The sequence below is a fragment of the Eumetopias jubatus genome, unplaced genomic scaffold, assembly GCF_037043125.1.
Source record: "Eumetopias jubatus isolate StellerSeaLion01/CBP00866 unplaced genomic scaffold, mEumJub1_p1.0 scaffold_1, whole genome shotgun sequence".
Taxonomy (NCBI): domain Eukaryota; kingdom Metazoa; phylum Chordata; class Mammalia; order Carnivora; family Otariidae; genus Eumetopias; species Eumetopias jubatus.
The window spans coordinates 188501575-188525482 of NW_028274807.1; the positions used below are offsets into that span (position 1 = coordinate 188501575).

Consider the following 23908-nt stretch of genomic DNA (forward strand, 5'->3'; position numbering starts at 1 on the left):
CTTTTCTTGCAGATTTACTAGGAGTAGTGAAAAACTTGGCCTCTGCTATTTGGGAGTCTGTCATGGGTCCTCTTTCCCCAATGAAGAACTTCATTCTTTCTCTTCCTCTTCTTTGATTCTCGGCTTCTTCCCTGGGCCTCTACCGTGGGTCTTGGGCTCTGCAGCATTTGAGGTCGCCAAACCTAGGAAGGCCTTTGTCTTCCCACAGCTATATTGGGATCAGGACCGAATTGTGGAGACTTTCATGCCACGAGTAGCAGCAAAGGGATTTAATCTTCGGACTTTTCCAGCACTTGGTGCTTTTCCTTTGCTGGCCACTTTCTCCTCACACTCTGAGGTCTCTTCCTTCCCCGGTTGGGGTCCTATAGGTCCATTTCATCTTCAATTAGGGCTGATGATATGCGTGTTTTTCTAAGTTACCTATCAACAGTATTCACTGGGGATATTATCAATCCTCACCCTTAATGTAGACACAGCACCTGCACTATATGTATACTGTTGTTCAGTTTAATTTATATGATCCATGCGTAATAACAAAGCCACTGAATCTTCATTTCTCCAAAATACTGGAAAATTCATGAACTCCTTTAGCATTTTAAGAAGTACAGGATGAAAGAAGCTTCTAGGTCTGTGCTTATTTAAAAAAAAAAAAGAAGACAAAGAAAACGAAGAAAAAGGGTGATTTCTGCACCCAAGTTTCTACGCCATCACACATTGAAACTTAAGAGAACAGAAAACAATTCCATGTCCTTGTTTGAAGTTGCATATACGTGGTTGTCACTTTTTAGAAAAGAGTCCTAGGGAATCATCTTAGATTATCTGAGATATAGTCTATCTAGGGTGATGTCACCAATTTACAGTAAGTACAATTTGAGAAGTAATGAGGACTTATTCTTGCTTCTCAGAAAGGTGTGCTTCTTCTGAAATTTCTGAGAGAGATGAGCTCACATTTGGATGGCTGTACTCCAAAACCAGGCGCACACACTCACAGATATGCAACAAGTTGTGGATTACTCCAGGAAGTCAGCACAGTGACAGAGATTGATAATCAGCTCCTGGAAGACTAAAGTCATGAATCAACTTGCATTGGGTGAACCCCACACTCATCTAAAACCTGTCATTGGAGATACCAAGCTGAAAGCTGTCACTGAAACATGTTATCTTTGCAGAAGGCTGTCAAGCATTGCAAGTCAAGCAGAAATCCGCATCAGAGAGCCCAACGAATTGCCTTTGGCAGGCTTCCGGAATGTGGCACTCAGCTCTGAGATCTGATTACACCCAGTATGGCAACACTCCCGCCCACCACATTCAGATTGTCGGGGGGAGTCAATATTCCCATCACGGTTCTCCAAAGGATGCTCACATTGGAAATATAAAGCAGGACCACTGGTAAAGAAATTCTGAATTGTAACAATAAATGTACAATCTACATTGGAGACTAGAGGTAGGGGTGAAAAAGTGTGTACGGATAATCTTACCAGTCACACATTTTTCCTAAGCAGCTACCCAGATGGATGACTCAAGTTACAGGAGAGGGTAGCCTGTGATGAGGCAAGGAGAACTGATTATGAAAATATTACGGAGAAGAGCCCGGAGTCAGGAATCACGGTGCTGACTTAGTGAGAAGCAATTCTATGAAGAAACCAGACCAACCCAAAGCATCAGCCATGAATAATCTCAGATAATTGCTTATTTGGAGAAAGAAAATGGATCCTCCCAAAGTTGCACATGCGGCCACTTAGATTAAAAGAAAAGGCAACTCTGGGGCGCCTGGGTGGCACAGCTGGTTGGGCACTGACTCTTGGTGTCAGCTCAGGTCTAATCTTAAGGTTGTGAGATCGAGCCGCAGGTCCAGCTCCACATTCAAAGTGGAGTCTGCTTGGGTTTCTGTCTCCTTCTCCCTCTGTGCCACCCCCCACACACACACTCCCGAGCTGTGGGGGCTCTCTATCCCTTTCTAAAATAAAAGTTTTTAAACCAAAAAAAAAAAAAGAAAGAAAGAAAAGAGAAAAAGAAAAGGCAACTCTGTTGACCCATAATAAGAATGAAACCAAAGGGCTGACAGTGAAGTCATTTTAGCCCAGTGTGGGGGCTGTGGCCAGCCCAGGCTCTTGAAAGGGATTACTAAGAGTGGTTTGTAGTGACATCCTTGGTTACAAAGGGATCATTTCAAAAAAGAGAGAGAGAAAGAGAGTGAGCTTGTTTTAATGGGTTAGAGTTATAAGAGTTAAAAAATAAGATATGAAAAATATATTTAGTACCAATAAAAACCCAGGTAACACTAGGCAAAGATACAACAGCCCTGTGTTTATTTTCAGATCAGACAGCGGAGGACAGCAAGGCATTCTCTAATTCCATGGACAATCTGAAACTGGTAATTGTACAATAGTGATTAAGAGGGAGGCAGCTCTTTGTATTAGCCATGGTGAAAATACGATGTTCTGTGTTAAAAAATTTCAAAAGACAAGTGAGGGTGATGGGGGTAAAAAAAAAAAAAAAAAAAAAAAAAGCAGGAGATTCAAGTTGCTGGCCTGATAGATAAAAGGACGAGAACATGTTCCTCTGTGCCCTAATATAATAGGAAATATTAAAGAAAAAACTCAAGGAGGTAAGAATTTTACTTCCACTCATGCATTTGGCGCAGAACTGTCCAACAGAACTTTTTGCAATGATAGAACGTACTCTGTCTGGCTACCTCACTATGGTAACTGCTGGCCCTTTGTGGCTACGGAGCATTTGAAATGCGGCTAGTACAATACTACCCATGATCTACAAATTTAATGTAATTCCTATCAAAATTCTAATGGCGTTTTTCACAGAAACAGTAAAAACAATCCTAAAATTCCTATAGAACCACAAAAGACCCTGAATAGCCAAAAGAATCCTGAGAAAGAAAAATGAAGCTGGAGGCATTTCAAACTATGCTACGAAGCTATAGTAACCAAAACAGTGTAATACTGGCATAACAACAGACACAGACCAGTGAACAGAATCTAGAGCCCAGAAATAAACCCACACATATACAATATACAATCAACTAATATTTGACATGAGAGCCAAGAACACTCAATGGGAAAGAATCGTCTGTCTCTTTAATAAATGCTGCTGGGAAAATTAAATATTCATGTGCAAAGGAACGAAGTTGGATTCCTACCTTACATCACTCACAAAAATTAATTTGAAATGAATTAAAGACTTAAATGTATGACCTGAAACCACAAAACTCCTAGAAGAAAACATGGGGTAAAATCTCCTAGACAAGGGTCTTAGCGATGATTTTTTGGACAGAACACCAAAAGCACAAGCAACACAAGCAAAATCAAACAAGTGAGACCACATTGAACTAAAAAGCTTCTTTCCCCACAGCAAAAGAAACAATTTAAAAAATGAAAAAGCAATCTACTGAATAGGAAAAAAAAATTGCAAACTATACATGTGATAAAGATTTTAATAACCAAAATATGTAAAGAACTCATGTAACGTAGTAGCATAAAACAACAAAAACCCATTATAAAATCCAAAAAAAAACCCCAAACAACAACAACAACAAGAAAAAAACCCTAAATAACCCTGCTTAGAAGTTGGCAAAAGACCATAGGCATTTTTCCAAAGACACACAAATGGCCAATAGGTACATGGAAAGTGCTCAACGTCACTAAGCATCAGGAAAATGCAAATCAAAACCACAATGAGATACCACCTCACACCTGTGAGCATGGCTATTATCAAGAAGACAAGAAATAAAAAGTATTGGTGAGGCCGTGGAGAAAAGGGTACCCTTGTACACTGTTGCTGGGAAAGGAAATTGGTACAGCTCCTATAGGAAAGAGTATGGCAGCTCCTCAAAATACCAAAAATACAACTACCATATGATCCCACAATTCTACTTCTGGGTATGTATGCAAAGGAAATGAAATTACTACCTTGAAGAGATATCTGCACCCCCATGTTCACTGTAGCATTATTCATAATAGCTGAGACACAGAAACAACCTGAGTGCCCATCAACTGATAACCAGACAAAGAAAATATATATTGGAATATTATTCAGCCATAAAAAAGAAAGACATCCTGTGCCATTTGTGCCAACATGGATGGACCTAAGGGCATTATACTCAAGTAAGTCAGACAAAGACAAACACTCTATGTTCTCATATATGGGATCTAAAAAAGCTGGAATTATAGAAACAAAGAGTAGAATGGTGGTTGCCAGGGGCTGAAGATGCAGTAAATGGGAAGATGTGATCAAAGGATATAAAGGGCCATTTTAAGAGAAGTAAGTTCTGGGGATGTAGATCATGGGGACTGTAGTCAACAATCCCTTATTCTTCAAAACTGCTAAGGAAGTATGTCTTAAATATTCTCATCAAAAGAAACAAAGGAAGGAAGGAGGGGAAGGAGGGAGGGAGGGAGGGAACTGAGGATGTGAAGTGATGGGAGTGTTAACTAACCTAATTATGATAACCACTTGGCAATATAAACATATATGAAATCATCACATTGTATATATTAAACTTATTTAATGTTAAATAAAAGTCAAGTGAACTTCCCCCCCAAAAAACTCCACAAAGATCTGAATGTGTATCCTCTGCTTTCAAACACTGCACGTAGACAACCTAACAAAGTCGGGGGGGAAAGCAAAAAAAGATATGTGGCTATTACAACTGAGGGAGTGAACTTTAATCTTACTTACTTACTGACTTAATAGTTAAATTTAAATAGCCATGGGGCTAGTGGCCACCATAATGGGTAGGGCAGATTTCTGAAAGTCCATTCTATATACATTTTACATATATGGATTCACTAAATCCTTACAACCCTATAAGGCTGATATTATTTTATTATGCATCTTTATTGCATTTCTAAAACCTGAGGCACAGAGTGGTTAAGTAATTTGCCCCAAATCACACAGCTAGGGGAGCAAGTGGCTGGTTCTTGAAGCAATTTAGCTGATTCCAAAGTTCTCACTCAGCTGTATGTTCATCAGAACAACATGCACTACTTAAGGGACAAATCATGGGTAAGGCAAATACTAGAGATAGCCAAAAATATTCCACATTGATTATTTGTTGACTAGTAAAAAAATCACAGTCTACCTGTTTTCCCTGTGTTTTTCATCCAGGTTTTGTTAGAAGACTCACTGTCGAAGCCATCCAGCTGCAGCTCCTGGTACTCTTCGCCGACCTGTGCATGCTGGTCTAAAATGTCTATGGGAGACTGGTGACGGCCCCTGCAGCTGACACTAGACGTGACCCAGTGCTCAGGACCATAGGCACCTGTTAAAAGAAAACAATACTTCAATCTTCATGCCCCAAGGGTTGGTGATGGAATGAACAGGACGTAGGAAGCCAACCGCTGTATCTCTAAAGGTACATTTCCCCCCACGTTCGACTCCAAAGATGTCAGTCCGTTGAAAACTATGAATCCAAACCATTTGCTTGATAGGGTAATAAGACTGGAGAAAAGACATGTTCCTTAAGATAGTTTTGTTTCTTGATTTGTAATCAAACATTTGCTACTTTATCTGTAATCAGATTAAGGAAGCTGAGCAGAAGGGCTGTCAGAGTTGTTCTTATTTTTAAAAAATCCTAAGTAATGGGCGCCTGAGTGGCTCAGATGGTTAAGCGTCTGCCTTCGGCTCAGGTCATGATCCCAGAGTCCTGGGATTGAGTCCCGCATCGGGCTCCCTGCTCAGTGGGGAGCCTGCTTCTCCCTCTGCCTCTGCCTCTCTCTCTCTGACTCTCATGAATAAATAAATAAAACATTTAAAAAAATCCTAAGTAAGTCTTCCAAAATAAGCAAAGCATTTATTCACAAGAAAACACCTTCCTCTGTTCGGCATGTTTTGCTATTACCAATGGTATACCAAACCTAACTTTCTTTTTTTTTTTTTTAAAGGTTTTATTTATTTATTTGAGAGAGAGCACGAGAGGGAAGAGGGTCAGAGGGAGAAGCAGACTCCCTGCTGAGCAGGGAGCCCGATGTGGGACTCGATCCCAGGACTCCAGGATCATGACCTGAGCCGAAGGCAGTTGCTTAACCAACTGAGCCACCTGGGTGCCCCAAACCTAACTTTCTTATTAGCTCCTAGGAGTCTGTGAACTGGAAAAAGAAAAAAATTAAAGGCACCATAATACAGGATGAGAGTCATTACAAATAATGGGTCAATGACGCAGGGTTTTCCTTTGGTTAATTGTGGAAGATTTTTCAGTTGGGCCAGAATTTGTAAATTTGCGTGTTCAGGCACTCACCTCTCCTTCTCAATCCCTCCCAGGCAAAGGAGATGGAGGTATAAAGGTAACTGCAGATTGAACGCAGCTCTCATATAAATACAGGCTTTGGGGGCATATATGCTGCAAGATTAAGAGAGAATGCAACAGTGCAGAATCCTCCTGGGTACCAAGCAGGCACAGGCAGAGAGAACATACTGCACCGCCTGTCTGCACTACTTGGAAATGAAATAATCTGGGGGGACGTCTATTAAGTTGATAACAAGCTCTGAGATTTTTCTGCACCCAGCCTTGAACCTTCTTGACATGACAAAAAGCAGAAGGGCCCATTGAAAGGAAACATCCTTCGCCAGAAAGATTAACATAAATCTCTTTCTAAGAATTAGGTATGAAATAAGTCTAAACGTTACAATTTTTAGGTTTTAGGTTCAGTAATGTGTATACATATGTATACGTACATATACATGGATTCCTAAGATTTATAGCTTTAAACTTCTTCACATATCAGACAGAAGAGGATGAATGGCCAAAGTGATCTGAAGAGACCAAACCACCAACAATCAGTATTTTCGTACCTCACTCTATACCTAGCCTTGTGTGATGGAGGAGCAGAGACACAGAGTCTCCCTACTGCTGAATAAAAGCCCACACACCTGTGCCCAACCCACTGCCATGTTCACACAGGCCATGAATGTCCCCAACCCCCTAAGCCTCTACAATTCACAGGTGGTGTAAACAATGGTCCCATGAAAAAAGAGACAATCACAGAACATCTTTTCAGTCTCAATAACGGAAGCTTCAAGGCTACAAGAGCAATTAATGCGACCCCCTGAAAATGGTGCATATTCTTGCTATCTGGCAAATAACTTGGCCTGGGTCATCTTCCCTAATTCTCATCCCAAACAGTAGGATAAAAGAGACTATCAGAAAGAACATGCTCACCGCTTGGCAAAGGTTTAGCAACCTCAGGGCACTTTTCAAAATCATTTACAAGTGTCATAAGGCTTTCTAGAAAAAGTTAACATCACCATTTAAGACTTCTTGCTAAAAGAAGAAACATCAAGGGCTTTTCACTCATGTTTCTTCACCTCTTGGTCAAATTCCCTAAGACTCTGATGAGTCATAAAGGAACAGAGTGTGCATTTGCATATACTCTAGCCAAACTTTATTTTCATCTTGCATCATTACATTTGAAGGAAAAAAGGAGGCGAAAGGGGACATAAGGAACGGCTCCAATTTTCCTGTCCATTTTTTAAATTTTCTTCCAGATAAAGTGATTGTTGATGTATCTCATGAGCTTCTAAGTTCAAATTATGGAAACTAATGTTTTACCTTATTTTTTAAAAGATTTATTTATTTATTTATTTATTTATTTATTATTTATTTTTAAAGATTTATTTATTTATTTGTCAGAGAGAGAGAGAATGAGTGCATGAACTGGGGGAGCGGCAGAAGCAGAGGGAGAAGCAGGCTCCCCGCTGAGCTAGAAGCCCAATGCAGGACTTGATCCCAGGACCCCGGGATTATGACTTGACCTGAAGGCAGATGATTAACCGACTGAGCCACCCAGGCATCCCAATATTTTATTTATTCATTTGACACAGAGAGAGAGAGAGCACACAAGCAGGGGGAGCCACAGGCAAAGGGAAAGGGAGACACAGGCTCCCTGTTGAGTAGAGAGCCCCAGGGCTGGGCTCGATCCCAGGACCCTGGGATCATGCCCTGAGCTGAAGGCAGATGCTTAACCAACTGAGCCACCAAGGCGCCCCTGGTAACTAGTGTTTTAATATCGTGCGTGCGTGCGTGTGTGTGTGTGTGTGTGTGTGTGTGTAATGACTTTTAGAAAGTCCCTAGTACGATAAAATTATACTCGATGGGAAAAAAAATGCACAGTAAAATAAATCCAAATATGTATGACTCCAAAGAAATAAGAATGCAAGCTGTCATTTGTAAAAACACAGACTCCTTATAATTATCCTACTAATAAAGAAAAGTACTCTACAACCTCTGAAAAGCACTTTCCATTCATATTATTTCTCAAAACCCTCTAGATATGGGTGAAATACAATTTAGCACTCTGTAACAAGATAACCAGGGTTCATACCAGTGGGATTAATTTATTCACTGGTAACAATCTGAAGACTTAAGCCGACTACATGCTTGCTTTCACAGTTCTACCCAATGTACATTCAAGTGCAATTTTAATTGAAACTGATCTTCCACTTCAGATTTTAAATTAATTTTTCTTTGGAGTGCTTCATGCTCCAAACACCCTTGCCTTGCAAAAACCCCTATGTCATTAGTGGAGGAAATAGAACACTTTTCCAAGCTTCGAGGTATTGATTACCTATTCTCACATCGAAGCACCATCGTCATTTCACGCTGTATAAATCTCTTCAGTGTTAGGACACTTATAAAGCGCTGAGAATTATATCATTAATCATTTGCAGCTGTACAATCTCACAGTATTGAATGCTTTGTTTTTCAGAAGTTTGAATAAACGCTTTTAAGTAAAAAATATGACACTAAATAAAGGCCATGGTTAACTTAAACCTAGTTTTGGGAAGAAAACCAATCAGCAAGAAGCCTTCTACCCTCAGGTATGACATAACCCATCTAAATAAGAAGGAAAAGTCATTTGCACTTCAGTTTCCCCTTACTGACTCTTTCTTAGAATGAGCAGGATATGTGCAGTTGGCAGCCGGACCCATTTTCAACAGCTCCCCAACTCTGACATGGCGACCTACTATACAAGGCTACCTTCTCAAAGAGGGCAGGGCGGAGCGGGAGGGCAGAAACCACAGGGCAGTTGGGCTGCCAAAAGTAATCTGCCATTCACCTGTTGAGAGTCTTGTGGCAACGAGATCTTAATGGAGACACACTGCCAACATATTTGCTGCAAGAGAATCTAACAGTGGCAGTGGAATCTCACTCAACCTGTGATGAAACAATACTTTCTTTTTAATGAATTCCACGAATGCATTTAAAATTCTTGGCTAAAGGTTTGATGTCATCGTAAACACACCCTTGTCATGGAGGGTTTCCATGAGGCATACACAAGGGTCGTGTACCATCCCGGCAATGGGCGCCTGTGTTTCTTGGGACGTCCTATCACTAATGTAATTTGGCGTCTATTCCTTAATTTAATGTCTGTCTTCCTCATTAGTTCATGACGCTCTGAGAATAGCTTCCTTCTCTGTGTTGTTCAGCATTATTCTTATACCTAGAGCAGGGCCCTACCTACAGGGCGCTGCTAGTACTTATTTTTAGGCACAAATACATAAATTACAAGACGAGATTAAAGAGTTGCATAGTTGTGTCTTCTAATGACACTACAGTGCTATTTTGGATTTAATTTTATACTTTTATCTGCTGACTTCTTACTAGTCTTCCTGACTCCCTTGGTCTCAAGAGTCAGGATGTCAACCTCCTTCCTTTCATCACTAATATGTTAAATTAGTCTGAATATGGAGAAGGTAAAATAGCTCCAGGTGTATGATGTGCATGAAGGAATCTGTGTGCAAATTTAACAAGCCCACCAATTACAGTTTTTTAAAGAAAGGAATGTGACAGAACTTCGCTTTTAACGCCTCTAGTGAAGCATGATTATTTTTAAGGCTCTCTTATTTTTTCGATGCTTTAACAGAGTTCTCTATTGAAAGAAGGTCAGTTAAAGAGCAAAAGCAGTCTTGTTAATCCGTTTATCACTGTAGACATTTAAGTATGGAATTGACACCTGCTCAGTACCAGGCACAGGGCTATGAAATGGGTGCCAGCAGGTGGAGCTGCCACAGTTCCCCTGGGGTTCCCTGGACAACTGAAGCTGCTGGAGCCTCAGTCTGCTCATCTGTACAATGGGAAAAATTAGTGGTGTCACATCAAAGGGTAGTTTTGAGGATTACATGAGATAAGCAATGGAAAGTACTTTAAGAAGTGCCCAACAATGGGGCCCCTGGGTGGTTCAGTTGGTTAAGCATCTGCCTTCAGCTCAGGTCATGATCTTGGGGTCCTGGGATGGAGCCCGACGTCAGGTTCTCTGCTCAGCAGGGAGTCTGCTCCCTCTCCCTCTGTTCTCTCTTTCTCTCTCAAATAAATAAATAAATAAAATCTTGAAAAAAGAAGGGCCCGACAACGAAAACTTGGTAAATGGTGGGTGCTCCTACTGCCACTGCTATTGTGTCATAAAAACAGGTCATAGGCCCTCAAGAACTTGACTATCTAATGGAGGAAACCAATATGCAGTCCAATCAGGGGCTAAGGGCTAAGGCAGGTGGATGCAAGTATTTTGTGATACACAAATGGGGGGGGCCTCACCTCCCCAGGGGCAGGACTTTGAAGGTGACATTTCAGGGGAGTCACTCCTTGAAATGCTAAGAGGTGTATGGGGCTCTGGTGCTTCCCATTTTGGAGGACGAGAGTCAAAAGTACGGTTGATCCTCCGGGAAGAGGAGCGTAATCCCAGCACCAGCTGGATTTAGTTCCAATAGCTTTCAAAGAACAGAAAAGGCCAAGGGAAAAAGAGCAATGTCCCAGTGGAGAAGCCTGGTAATCCCACCTTAACCAGGTGGTGAAGGTTACCATCACCTGTGATGCCACAGACCATCATGCACATCTTAATAGATGTGGTAAAAAGGGTACATCACCTCTGTGGGGTTCTTTCTAAAAATTCATAGCCTCTGTCTAATCATGAGGAAAACATCAAACAAACCCAAACTGAAGAACATTCTATGAAACACCTGGCTGATAATCCTCAAAAATGTCAAGGTCATGAACAACCAGGAAAGACTGAAAATTTGTCACAGAACAAAGAAGACTAAGGAGTGGTCAAAAACAAACAAACAAAACAAAACTGCATGGTGGTATTCTAGATTAAGTAGCAGAACCAAACATGGAAATGAGTGGGAAAACTCATGAGCTCTGAATGAAGTTGAGTCAGTTAATAGTAATACACCCATGTTTATTTCCTGGTTGTTCTTTGTCTATGGGGTCATTTTCCAGTGATTACTCCGACAAGATGAAGAAATATGTATGAAACTGCTCAGAAGTCATATAAATATCCAGATTTTATTGGATGTACTGTTATATATTTGGGGGCAGATCTATGGCCTAACAGATAAAGGTGATGGGCATTGGTTTATATATAATGCTGGGATTGCTGTCCTAAGCTCTTTGCATGAATTTCCACTGAGTAAAACCAAAGGAAGAGAGAGACTGACTTGAAGAAAACACAGCAAGCCTGTGGGTGATATTTCATTATTTAACATTATATAAAAACATTATAAAGTTGGAGAAATTCACCTTTAAAAACTATAGTTAAAGAAGAACATCATTAGCTTAATTTACAGCTCACTTGTGCATTGAAAGAACCCTACTTCTACCTCCCTGGTGTACCATTAACAAGTCACTGTATTTTTCTCATTTTGAGATGCTACAATTCAGTAGACTAGCATCAGGAAGACATGTTTCTACAGTAAAGTGAAAAAATCACACAACTGGAGTTTAAGTCCAACTGGCCTATTTAAGGCAGACAGAATTCCCCACATGAAAATAACAGCAAATACTATAAATCTGGGCTCACGTCTGAGATCCCACTTTAAATTCGGTGTCTCTTTAAGGCAGATTTAATCCAAAGAATTTGGTGGACATACATAAATTTTGGACCAAAAGTATGTTATCGTGTTCGAAGAAAATTCAAATAAAAATCTGAGAGGAAAATCTAATTTTGACCCCAACTTCCAGCAATATTATTTGAAAAGCCCAATATGAAGAGATACAAATATATCAATAAGACTTTTAAACAACTGAAGTAAACAATCTTATTTAGTTATAGTTCATTATTAACACCTGACTTGAGAAAGAGATAAAATTGCTACTTTTAGAGCATATAAATCATACATTTATCTAAAAGTGAGGAATTTCAAATATCTATCTAGGATTTATGTTCCAAACAATGATTTCTTTAAATACCTAAGAGATTCTTTGCAGAAAATAAGCATACAACTTGAATTTATTTTACCATAATACATCCAAATAACGGTTTCTGTTCACTAATGAAAAGCCATTAAAAATAATGAATTCTGTCTAAATCTAATTAAAAACAAAACTGATAATACATGTTATGTGCTGTTTCTAGTCAAATATGCTTATTAATGCCTCCCTCGAGGAACTTATATTAAAAGTATTACCTGAATCCAGGCTTATTACCCTGCATCTTGTTGTCTACTTTTAACCAACAGCAACAATTCAAAAATATTAGTATTCATTTTTTTACCTAATATTATAACTAATGCTTTTTCTCCCAAATCTAAAACACATCTTAAAACTGTTCCATGTTTTAATTAAAAAGCTTTATGGGATTTAGCTTGCGATTCTTTTGCATTCTCCACTACCAGGAACTTAATTACCTTTTATGCATTTACTGCCGTATATATTAAAAAAAGGAAAAAGTGCTAGAAAGCATTCACATTGCTGATCTCCAGTGTTTTCATTTTTTACACATGCATAATTATGAAGTGTTTCAACGTTATTCATAGGAATATTCTAATTTTTAAACCAGTTAAGAAAATGTAAATTTTCCTTCCCGGTAATAAAAGAGTTGGGCAAATTTTTTATTTTTAAATTTTAGGTATAAAAACTTCATTCCTCCATTTCACATCAATGGTGTGTTTTTAAGGTATTATCAATAACTAACCATAACACCAGAAATACTATCAGACAGTAACACCAGACATGGGAACTACTTTACACTTTTTTTAATACCAACTATTATTCATTTAATTCCACAGGATCTCTATCTTAGGACTAGATGTTAAAACTAGAGAACAGCACAATCTCTAAATTGAAGGTCCCTGATTCTAATCCTGATGCTGAAGATCTCCCCGGAGCCTATGATATTGTCCTTAATAATGAGAGTATGGCAGGGCATCTGGGTGGCTCAGTCAGTTAAGCCTCTGCCTTCGGCTCAGGTCACAATCCAAGGGTCCTGGGATTGAGCTGTCACTGGGCTCTTTGCTCAGCTGGGAGCCTACTTTTCCTTCTCCTTCTGCTGCTCCCTCTGCTTGTGTACTCCCACTCTCTCTCTCTCCCTCTCCCTGTCTAATAAATAAATAAAGTCTTAAAAAAAATGAGGGTATTGCATAGAGTAAGGATGCCAGTAATGACTACCTGGGAGTTCTGAGCCACAGATCTGAGGCTGAGTAGAGGCTCAAAAGGATTGGGTGATTGATTAGTGATGTCTGCATGATTATGTGACAGCAGTAAAGCAGGCACTATGCAGGCATGCAATTCACAGACTAGAGGATTCTGGTCCTTCAAAGACAAAGTCTGTACTGATGCATGTCTAGATGTACCTGGGATATAAAAAGTTGTATCTTTCATATGGAATCTACCCTCATCCAAACATGCAGTCAAAATTCCTACTAATAACTGAGATGAATTTATTCACTCAAAATCTAACAAATATTGTTTAAAGTTGGGCCAACTTCATTTTTGCTTCTTGTAGATACAACAAGGAATTGGTTAAAAAAGCATCTGAGCTATTAACTACTACAACAACAACAAATCACCAAACATCTCAAGTGTTTATAAGCTATATGTAAGTTTGCTCCAGACCTGAAGTTTTCAACCTTCAGATCAACTATGTCTTCAAGCAATCAACACTCTTCATGTGACAAAGATCTACTCTTTTAGAATTCTGACTGCCTTCCACAAAATTTAATATAAACATCCAAGGACGAAAATGGCCAGGTGGCATAGTGGAAAGAGCGCTGGGTAAGGAAACTAGCCTTCTGAGTTCTAGATCAAAGATGGCCGATAAGTTTTAACTGACATGTTAACTCCAAATGACTGTATGATGACTTATCAGTAAAGACCAGATCAGTTAGCAATGCCCGTCAAGAGCACCAGAGAGGTAGGTGGTGACAGTCCTGCCACAAAATTGCTCTTTTCATTCCAGTCTCAACTCTGGAAGGCAGACTTGGATGTGGCAGCGGTCAAGTCTTACAATGATTCAATTTCCTCACACACAAAATAGAAGATTGTATCAGGTTATCGCTAAAATTTATAAGAGTTCTAAATTCACAAGAACGCTTTCTGTAACACCTGGAAGAAAGAACTAGGCATATAAAATATTTGTTAATAGCCTAGCCAACATTCACTCTCACTGAATACATTCCTCACTGAATAAATACCACAGAGATGTGATGAGTATTAAATAAGTTACTACATATAAAGCATGTCCCACAGTACTTGGCACACAGTATCTGTTCAATAAATATGATTATGTATACTTTCTTCTGGAAACTACATTCAAACCCTAAATTCTGGAAAGCCTGACCCTGTTTCTGGCTCTGGAAATAATGTCTGATTGGTATTTGATCCTCAGTTTAATTTCATCCTCCTTAAAAAGTAATTGGCTTGGGAAAGGGTGTTAATCCAGGACTAAGCCAATTAGCACATGGGATTTCCCTGATCAGAGGGAATGTTTTAGGTTGGTATGACTCAAAACAAGACTCCAGGAAGAAGTTGCTGTGGCTTAGGTCGAAGAGGTTGCTGCCTGTGTTCTCCTTGAGGATTCTGATGGACTCCTGTCTCACGTTGAGGTCTTTCAACCATTTGGAGTCTATTTTTGTGTGTGGTGTAAGGAAATGGTCCAGTTTCATTCTTCTGCGTGTGGCTGTCCAATTTTCCCAACACCATTTGTTGAAGGGACTGTCTTTTTTCCATTGGACATTCTCTCCTGCTTTGTCGAAGATTAGTTGACCCTAGAGTTGAGGGTCCATTTCTGGGCCCTCTATTCTGTTCCATTGATCTATGTGTCTGTTTTTGTGACAGTACCATACTGTCTTAATGATGACAGCTTTGTAATAGAGCTTGAAGTCCAGAATTGTGATACCACCGGCTTTGCTTTTCTTTTTCAACATTCTTCTGGCTATTCGGGGTCTTTTCTGGTTCCATACAAATTTTAGGATTATTTGTTCCATTGCTTTGAAAAAAGCGGATGGTATTTTGATAGGGATTACACTGAATGTGTAGACTGCTCTAGGTAGCATTGACATCTTCACAATATTTGTTCTTCCAATCCATGTGCATGGAACGTTTTTCCATTTCTTTGTGTCTTCCTCCATTTCTTTCATGAGTATTTTATAGTTTTCTGAGTACAGATCCTTTGCCTCTTTGGTTAGATTTCTTCCTAGGTATCTTATGGTTTGGGGTGCAATTGTAAATGGGATCGACTCCTTAATTTCTCTTTCTTCTGTCGTGTTGGTGTATAGGAATGCCACTGACTTCTGTGCATTGATTTTATATCCTGCACATCAGGGAAATCCAAATCAAAACCTCAATGAGATAGCACCTCACACCAGTCAGAATGGCTAAAATTAACAAGTCAGGAAATGACAGATGTTGGCGGGGATGCGGAGAAAGGGAAACCCTCCTACACTGTTGGTGGAAATGCAAGCTGGTGCAACCACTCTGGAAAACAGTATGGAGGTTCCTCAAAAAGTTGAAAATAGAGCTACCCTACAACCCAGTAATTGCACTACCGGGTATTTACCCCAAAGATACAAATGTAGTGATCCGAAGGGGTCCGTGCACCCTGATGTTTATAGCAGCAATGTCCACAATAGCCAAACTGTGGAAAAGAGCCAAGATGTCCCTTGACAGATGAATGGGTAAAGAAGATGTTGTATATATACACAATGGAATATTACGCAGCCATCAAAAAACACAAAATCTTTCCATTTGCAATGACGTGGACAGAACTAGAGGGTATTATGCTAAGCAAAATAAGTCAATCAGAGAAAGACACGTATCAAATGATCTCACTGATATGAGGAATTCTTAATCTCAGGAAACAAACTGAGGGCTGCTGGAGTGATGGGGGGTGGGAGGGATGGGGTGGCTGGGTGATAACACATTGGGGAGGGTATGTGCTATGGTGAGCGCTGTGAATTGTGTAAGACTGTTGAATCACAGACCTGTACTTCTGAAACAAATAATACATTATATGTTAAAAAAAAAAAGAAGAAGATAGTAGGAAGGGGAAATTGAAGGCGGGCGGGAATCGGAGGGGGAGACGAACCATGAGAGACTATGGATTTTGAGAAACAAACTGAGGGTTCTAGAGGGGAGGGGGGTGGGGGGATGGGTTAGCCTGGTGATGGGTATTAAAGACGGCACATACTGATTGGAGCACTGGGTGTTATATGCAAAACAATGAATCATGGAACACTATATCAAAAATTAATGATGTATGGTGATTAACATAACATAATAAAATAAAATTTAAAAAAATTTTAATGTTAAAAATAGTTTGACCTTAGTATTTAGAGGAAGAATATTAAACTAATGAAATCTATATGTTATTTTATGAATTGTTGTAATATTTGGGTTACATTAAAATAAATATTTGAATTATGATTTGCTTAGTTATAAATTTTCAGAAATTAGGGAAATCCTATGATGTTTCATTTTTATTTCATAAATCTGAAATTGCTTATATATGGCTAATTTGTATCATTTTGACTTTTAATAAAGATATTAAATATACATAATGGAAATAAACAAAAACAAAACTCCAGACTTCTGCTCAGAGCCTGAGGGAAAACCTACCCTCCTCCTAGAATGTGAATGAACAAGAGGAAGCGAGTGAGCTGAACTGCAATCAACCAGAGGCCAAAACTGACAAGTATAAAGGCCAGAGGAAAAAAAGGAAGGAAGGGAGGGAGAGGGAGATGAGGGGGAGGGTTGGGGAAGGGAAGGGAAGGGAGAGGAGTAGAGAGAGGGAGGGGAGGAGAGAGGAAGGGAGGGAGGAAGCAAGACTGATCAAACCATTCCTGAAACTTAAATTTCACCTCTAGACTTTTCAGTTTTATATGCTTTTGTGTTTACAACAGCTTGAGTAGGCTTTCTGCTATTTGTCACTGAAAAATACAAGATATAATCAGAGTATTTGTTCAAAAAGACCAACAATTAAATTATTCAATGCTTTTTCTACATTCATCCCTAAGACGAAAATGTCCAATTATAAAGATAAAAATCAGAAATGCATGCTGGATGGACTACAAAGAAGGATAACATTTCCTGATCCCCCTTCCTTCCTGAGTCTCTAGCTATCCCTTTTCCTTGTAGGAGAGGGTTTAAAGATCTCATTTAGACAACAGGAAAAGGGACAAACTCTGAAGTCCCTTGCTGTAAATTCTTACTCTTGGTAAAGGAGGGGTCAGGGGTAAGAATCCCTGAAAGCCTTCACTGGAACAGCTGCCTCTCACCAAGGCTTCTGCCTCAGACACAAGCCACAGTACAATCAGTAGGTAGGGAAGACCCCCCGGGGTCGCAGCCACATCCCACCAAGGAGACAAAAGCGACAGTTGAGGTCTGGCTCAGACAAGGCTCGGGGGTCCTTTTTCTCGCCATGACTCTCTAATGCCAGCATCACGCTCCACATGCTCAGGAGAAATCCCAATCACGAGGAGAAAGAGGGAAAATTCCCAAAGTTTGGTGTTTGGGAGGGCTCACAGTCTATGTAACAATCCACCAACATAAGGGCTGAGAGGAAAAGAACAAGAAATTAAAAACAGTTTTATGAGGCACTCACTCAACAGCTGAGGGGCCTGGTGTGGAGGGGTGTGTGTGGGATTGGGAGGCACTTCAGAGGGTGCAGACAGGATGATTAACACGCTTCCTGTGGCAACTATCAAAGGAGGAATGTATGCTCTAAATGTATTAACTATTAAACGCTATCTGGGGGAATGTCTAGACATAAAGCGACACATTTATGAGGTAAAGCCAAAACAACATGACGGCGCCTGTGTCTCTGTTGCACTGCGAACAGTTCACTGTAACTTGTACTTTTCTCTATTTCAAGAAATGTAGAAGTGTAAGTAACTTCCCATAAAGGGGATCTAGACGGAAAATTGGAGGGATTTAGCAGAAGTGACGGTGACAAGAAGAACATCAACAACTCCACTTGCCCTAGTCAGAGGAGTCTTCTTGAACCTAGCCATCTGAAAGAGCACTCCCATCCACATTCCATTTCCCTAACCTTGTTCACTTCTCTTCCTTGTAAGCAGTCCATGAGAAAATAAGCTCCATGATGTCAGATCCTTGTCTATTTTGTTCATAATGTCCACAGAAGATACTCAATAATAAATATCTGTTTAAAAGGGCTACCACTGGGTTGAGGCATTCACCAAAACCTCAGCTGTCAAGTTAAATAACATTTTAATGTAATATCTTAAAGTTTAAAATGTATGCCAGGCATTGTGATGACAAGTTTTGACATTTTTATCTTCCTTAATCCTTTCAACAACTTGTGTCAAGATAGGTGCTAGTCTCCCCCCTTTCACAGATAAAGAAATTAAGGCTCAGGAGAGGAAACTTACCCTCACATAGTAAGTGGCAGATCAAAGAGTCAATTCCAGATCTATGGGACTAACCTATACACTACAAGCGTTTGCAAAGTATGACATGCAGGCCAAATCTGGCCCACCGGTTATTTTTCTAAATAAAGTTTTACTGGAACATAAAAAAAATCAATGGAGACTTGTTAAGGAAACTACAGCCATTACTTAATACTATTCCATGGTTCAAAAGCAGATAATCTTACTCTAGGATAAATTCCAAATGGATCCAAGGTTTAAACACTTAAAATAAAGTAGAAAAAGCACAAGAACCAGTTGTGGGGAAATCTGTAATAGGAAAAACATTTCTACATATCATGTATAATCCCAAAGTCAGAAAAGACTGATGAAATCAAATATGTTAAACAAATATTTAATTTTCTGATTCCAGAAAGCACATAAGAAACATCAAAAGATGAATAATCATCAAAAACGTCTGCAATTCATACCACAAAAGGGAAAATTCTTTAGTATATATGTTCTTTAGAGCACTGAGATTCTAGAAATCAGTAGCCACAAAACCCATATAAAAATGGGAAAAGGCTATGAACCAATAGTTCCAAAAAAGGAAATACAAATGGACCCTTAATGTAGGAAAAGTTGCTGTGCCTCATTAATAATGACAAATACAAATTAAAATTTTAGATATGCATTCTTTCACCTACTAAATTAGTAAACATCAAGATGTTTGATTACACACTGTAAGCAAGGATGTATACAAATAAGCACTTTCATTTATGGCTATTGAATGACTGATACAATCTTTCTCAAAGAAAATTTGGCAGTAACAATTAAAATAGCCAATGTGCACTCCTTTGACACTAGTGTGATTTCTACAGATATATTTGCCTTTGTACAGGGTTAAGGTTCCTCATGGCAGCATTGTTCGTAATATCCAAGACTGGAAACACGATAAACATCCATCACCAAAGGGCTAGTTAACCAAACTAGGGGAAATCAACTGCAATGAATAGTATGGAATGGGAGAAAACAAAGAAGAGATAGAGAGCTCTTTAAGCTAACATGGTAAACCCTGCAAGTTACTTTTTTTTTTTTTTTAAGGTAAACTCTACACCAAAAGAACTCAGGACCCCAGAGATCAGGAGTTGCAAGATCTACCAACTAAGCCAGCCAGGTATCCCCCAAATGACTTTTTTTTTTTTTTGGTGAAAAAACTGCTATACATTATAATCATGTTACTGATTTTCTTTTAAAAATGAAAAGACCATATATATATATATATGTTTATTGTATGTACATAAAATGCCTTCAGAACCATATTTAAGAAACCCTAACACTAGTAAATGAAGAGGAAAAGGGATGGGACACTTTTCACTTCTTACTTCTTTATGATCTAGGAAGATATTTATTTTTAGAATACATGTAGTAGGGGCGATTGGATGGCTCAGTCCTTAAGCGCCTGCCATCCACTCAGGTCATGTTCCCAAGGTCCTGGGATCGAGCCCCACATCAGGCTCCCTGCTCGGTGGGAAGCCTGCTTCTCCCTCTCCCACTCCCCCTGCTTGTGTTCCCTCTCTCACTGTGTCCCTCTGTGTCAAATAAATAAAATCTTAAAACAAAAAAAAGAATACATGTAGTACTTCTGTAATTGACAACAAAAACAAAAAAACTTATTTAAAAAAATTTGGACACATACACTTCTGAGATCTAGACCTCCGAATATTCTCAATGGACTCTGGAACTCCTGAGGTCTTATATATTATGTACTCTGAACAGGGGTGATATTGGGTGAAAAAAAGTTTGTTCTTGGGGGCAAAATGTTACTCTATTTAGCTTTAAAGCATAGATACACATCGAATCCATAATCACATACACAGTCTATGTTTACTGATGTTACTAAAATTTCATGCACTAGGTATGATAGGGATAAAAATGTCTAAAAAGGCTTCCTGGAGGAGTAGACAATAATAGAAAACAAGGTTGAGAAAAGAAAGTACTATGCAATTATGTGGGCAAAAAGAATCCTTGAATCTTTTCACTATGATTGTTAAGTCAGATCCTTATTAAAGCAGATATTCTATTTTAACCTTAAAATGAGAAAACTATAAAAAGAGCCAATATTATTGACAAGTCATTATGTTCCTCACCGTTATTTGCAGTGGCTATTGCGAGTCTTGAAGTTGTGATTTGAAAAACAGTCTGTACAATTTTTCCATACGGGCGCACTACCTGTTGCTTCTCTTCTATATCGTATTTAATTTCCATCCATCATTCCCGCCTCTCAGGAGCTGGGGAGATCCTGATTTTGTCATCTAATCTCAGGGCTGTGCCTCCCGCCAGCATGCCATTTGCAAATTTAATAAATCCATCCTTCCACCAAGTTGTTAATAAAAATACTCAAAAGTCCAGAGCCAAAGATAAAACTTTCCATCATTACAGTGGTACATTATCCAAAATTCCCTGGGAAGAGTTCTTCAATCTATTATGAATCCTCATTTCTCCATCTCAACTCTGAGAATATCAAGAGATACTCTGTCAAGGTTCTCTCTGAGATCCAGATACCCATATTGGTTGTTCCTGAAAATCTAGTAATGTTTTCAACACACAACACAGCTTAAAACAGGAACCTCCCTTGCAGAACATTAGAACATCTGAGGGCAGGACACAGTTGAATTTCCTCGCCCTTGTTACCCACATCTGGCAGTGCAGCCATTTAGGATCAATAAAGATTGCAGGACATAAATAGGGCATATAAGGGGAATATTAAAAAGAGCCAATCAGGAAAAGCACAGAAATGGTAGGCTCTCTTGTTTTTCATTCTGTCAAAAATGTGTGATCAAAAGAAAATGTCTGATGGGGAATTTCATAAATCTTAAGAATCACTATTATATTTTAGGAATGAAATTGATTATTGATGAAGAATAAACAAATGTAATTCTGAGAGTTACAGATGCGAGCTAACTATATTGACAGCAAGAAAGTTGCAGTCACCATAAAAAAAACAGTATCCTATAGAAAAATACCAACAATTTTAAATGGTAAGTGCACTACAACTTCATCTCAGGATTTAAGTGGCAAGATGTGGCAGCCCACTGACGGCCGTGGGAATGATAGGAACAGTGCTCCCAAATGCTGAACCAAAGACAAATGCTGGGCTTGATGCACTGAAGTTCAAGAAAAATAAAATCCCCATACCTCAGCCTTCAAATCAGCACCTTCAAGAGTGGAGGTCAAAGAAACTGTGTTTTGAAAACAATGAAAACAGCCACCACCAGTCCTAAGATAGGACACTGAGTACTGTTTCCAAACATTGTGCAAAGTTCTTTACAAGAATATCACCTAATCCTCAAATCCATCAGAAGTTGTAAACTTCACTATTATCCCTATCATACAGATGATGCACATGAGGGTCACAGTGGTCCAAGACCACATCCCTAGTAAAAGCAGCTTTTAACCTCCCCTCTTCACACCCATTCTTTACATGTAGCTTAATATTTGCAGGTCACTAACAATGGACCAAAGGCCCTAGATTATTTTATTCGTTCCTGGCAATACTATTCCCATTTTATGGATGAAGATATTATGCCTATAAAAAGGTTACTTTGTTTGGTATTTAGATCGCACCATTGAGCAAAAAGTGGAACCAGTATTCAAACACATTCACTTGGCTCCAGAGACTCCCCTCACCCTTTAAATATCCTGCTGTAGTAATATTTTAATGGGTAGACACTTCTGGGCAGTTCTGATGTAAACCGAATCTGGAGGTCAATTGCAGCTTGGGTTGCATGGCTAGAGCCAAAAAGCTGCTCCAAAAAAGGACTGAATATCTCAGTTAAGGCCATAGATTGGGGAGAATAGCCTACTGGTAGCCTTGACCTTGGTACCTCAAGATCAGCAAATAAAATATTTATCAACATCAAATGTATTAACATTTTCAATAACATCATGTGTTTCTAGTTGGAGCACAAAGCTAAGTAGACAGCTACAGGTAAATGAAGCGAGTAAGCAAGGACTATTAGTTGTCTAAAGCCAGCCATTCACAGGACTGAAGGTCCCATAATTACCATACTAAATACCACAAACATTGCAGAATTAAGATGGAAGGAAAAAACTGATGGGAAAAATTACATATACAACTAATTAAAATCACACATCCTTTTTTATTGAGAGTATCTTCCTTATTTAAGGAATAAAAGGTTTAACAATGTTTTAAAACAATATTAACCCACTTTAAAGAAAACAGTGGTGAGGCATCACAGTAAATAACTATATTTCGATGAAAAGAAAAAACTTTGCTTGAGGTGTGGCCGTTGGTATCGGTTCTGTAATTCTTCTATGAGTTGATTAAGTATCAATACCATGAGGTATACTACCTATGAAATTAAGAAAACAAAGCACAGTTTTACAGTTATATGCTGGGATTCCTATATCTGGGACTCTTCAAAGAAAAGAGAAGAAACCAAACACTGTTTAGATAATACAACGAAGAATCCTATTTGGCAAGATGCAGAAATAGGATTAAAACGAAACTGAAGTAAGGACCCATACCTTGTGACTAAGCAGGAGACAGACCATACATTTCCCCTCTGGGTTCGAGAACGATAGCCGCACCTAAGCAAGTAAAAGTCGATACCTGTCAACCATACTGATGAACTTTGCTGGAATTTTTTTAGTTTAGGAGCTCACACCCCAGAGAAAATGCTTAGTGATTTCCAAAACAGCAGGATCCCGGTTGTGAAAAAGAAGATCTCTAATTAGCAAATTACAAGTCCTTTCCTTGCAGATAAAACCGCTAACACGGACAAAGCCTCAATATAAAATAATCATATTCAGAAGATGCTGGGCAAAGAGGACGAAACATACTCTAATCAGCTTTCATGCTCTTTGTACCCTTACTACTCAACCGTAGGACCACTCTTTACAGGGGAATCAGGACCCTTTGGGTATCGAGGTAAGAGAGTTTGTTTTCATTTATTAGCATTAAAAATTCTTCCCAATGTGCTCCAAAAACACCGAGTGCAGAAAAATAGGGGGGGAAAGGATTTGAGTAGAAACAGACATTTCTTTAAGCAGTAGGTTCTTAACCATGCTTACTGGGTCATATGAACAGACCTCTAAACCACTGTGATGCTGAGCAATCTTCAAGTAATGTACTTAATATTTTAGTCTGAATTTGCTTTACAATAGGTCAAACTAGGGCTGCCCCCCTCTCTTTGGGTAAGATTCTAAAGAGAAGCAAATTGGTAGACATTAAGAGAAATCAATCCAACTACTCCCCTGGCTGTTCAAACTCTATCAAAATCAATAGTAGGGGGTG

General features: G+C 39.1%; 1 protein-coding gene across 2 annotated transcripts in view; it reads right to left on the reverse strand.

Moving 5' to 3' along the window:
- Positions 1–23908, reverse strand: part of PTPRG (protein tyrosine phosphatase receptor type G) — a 696389-nt gene that overhangs the window by 276726 nt on the left and 395755 nt on the right. For both annotated transcript variants that reach the window (XM_028110376.2, XM_088021953.1), the window contains exon 3: positions 5096–5275. In XM_028110376.2, the coding sequence (XP_027966177.1) occupies positions 5096–5275 (180 nt within the window). The remainder of the gene's footprint in view (positions 1–5095; positions 5276–23908) is intronic.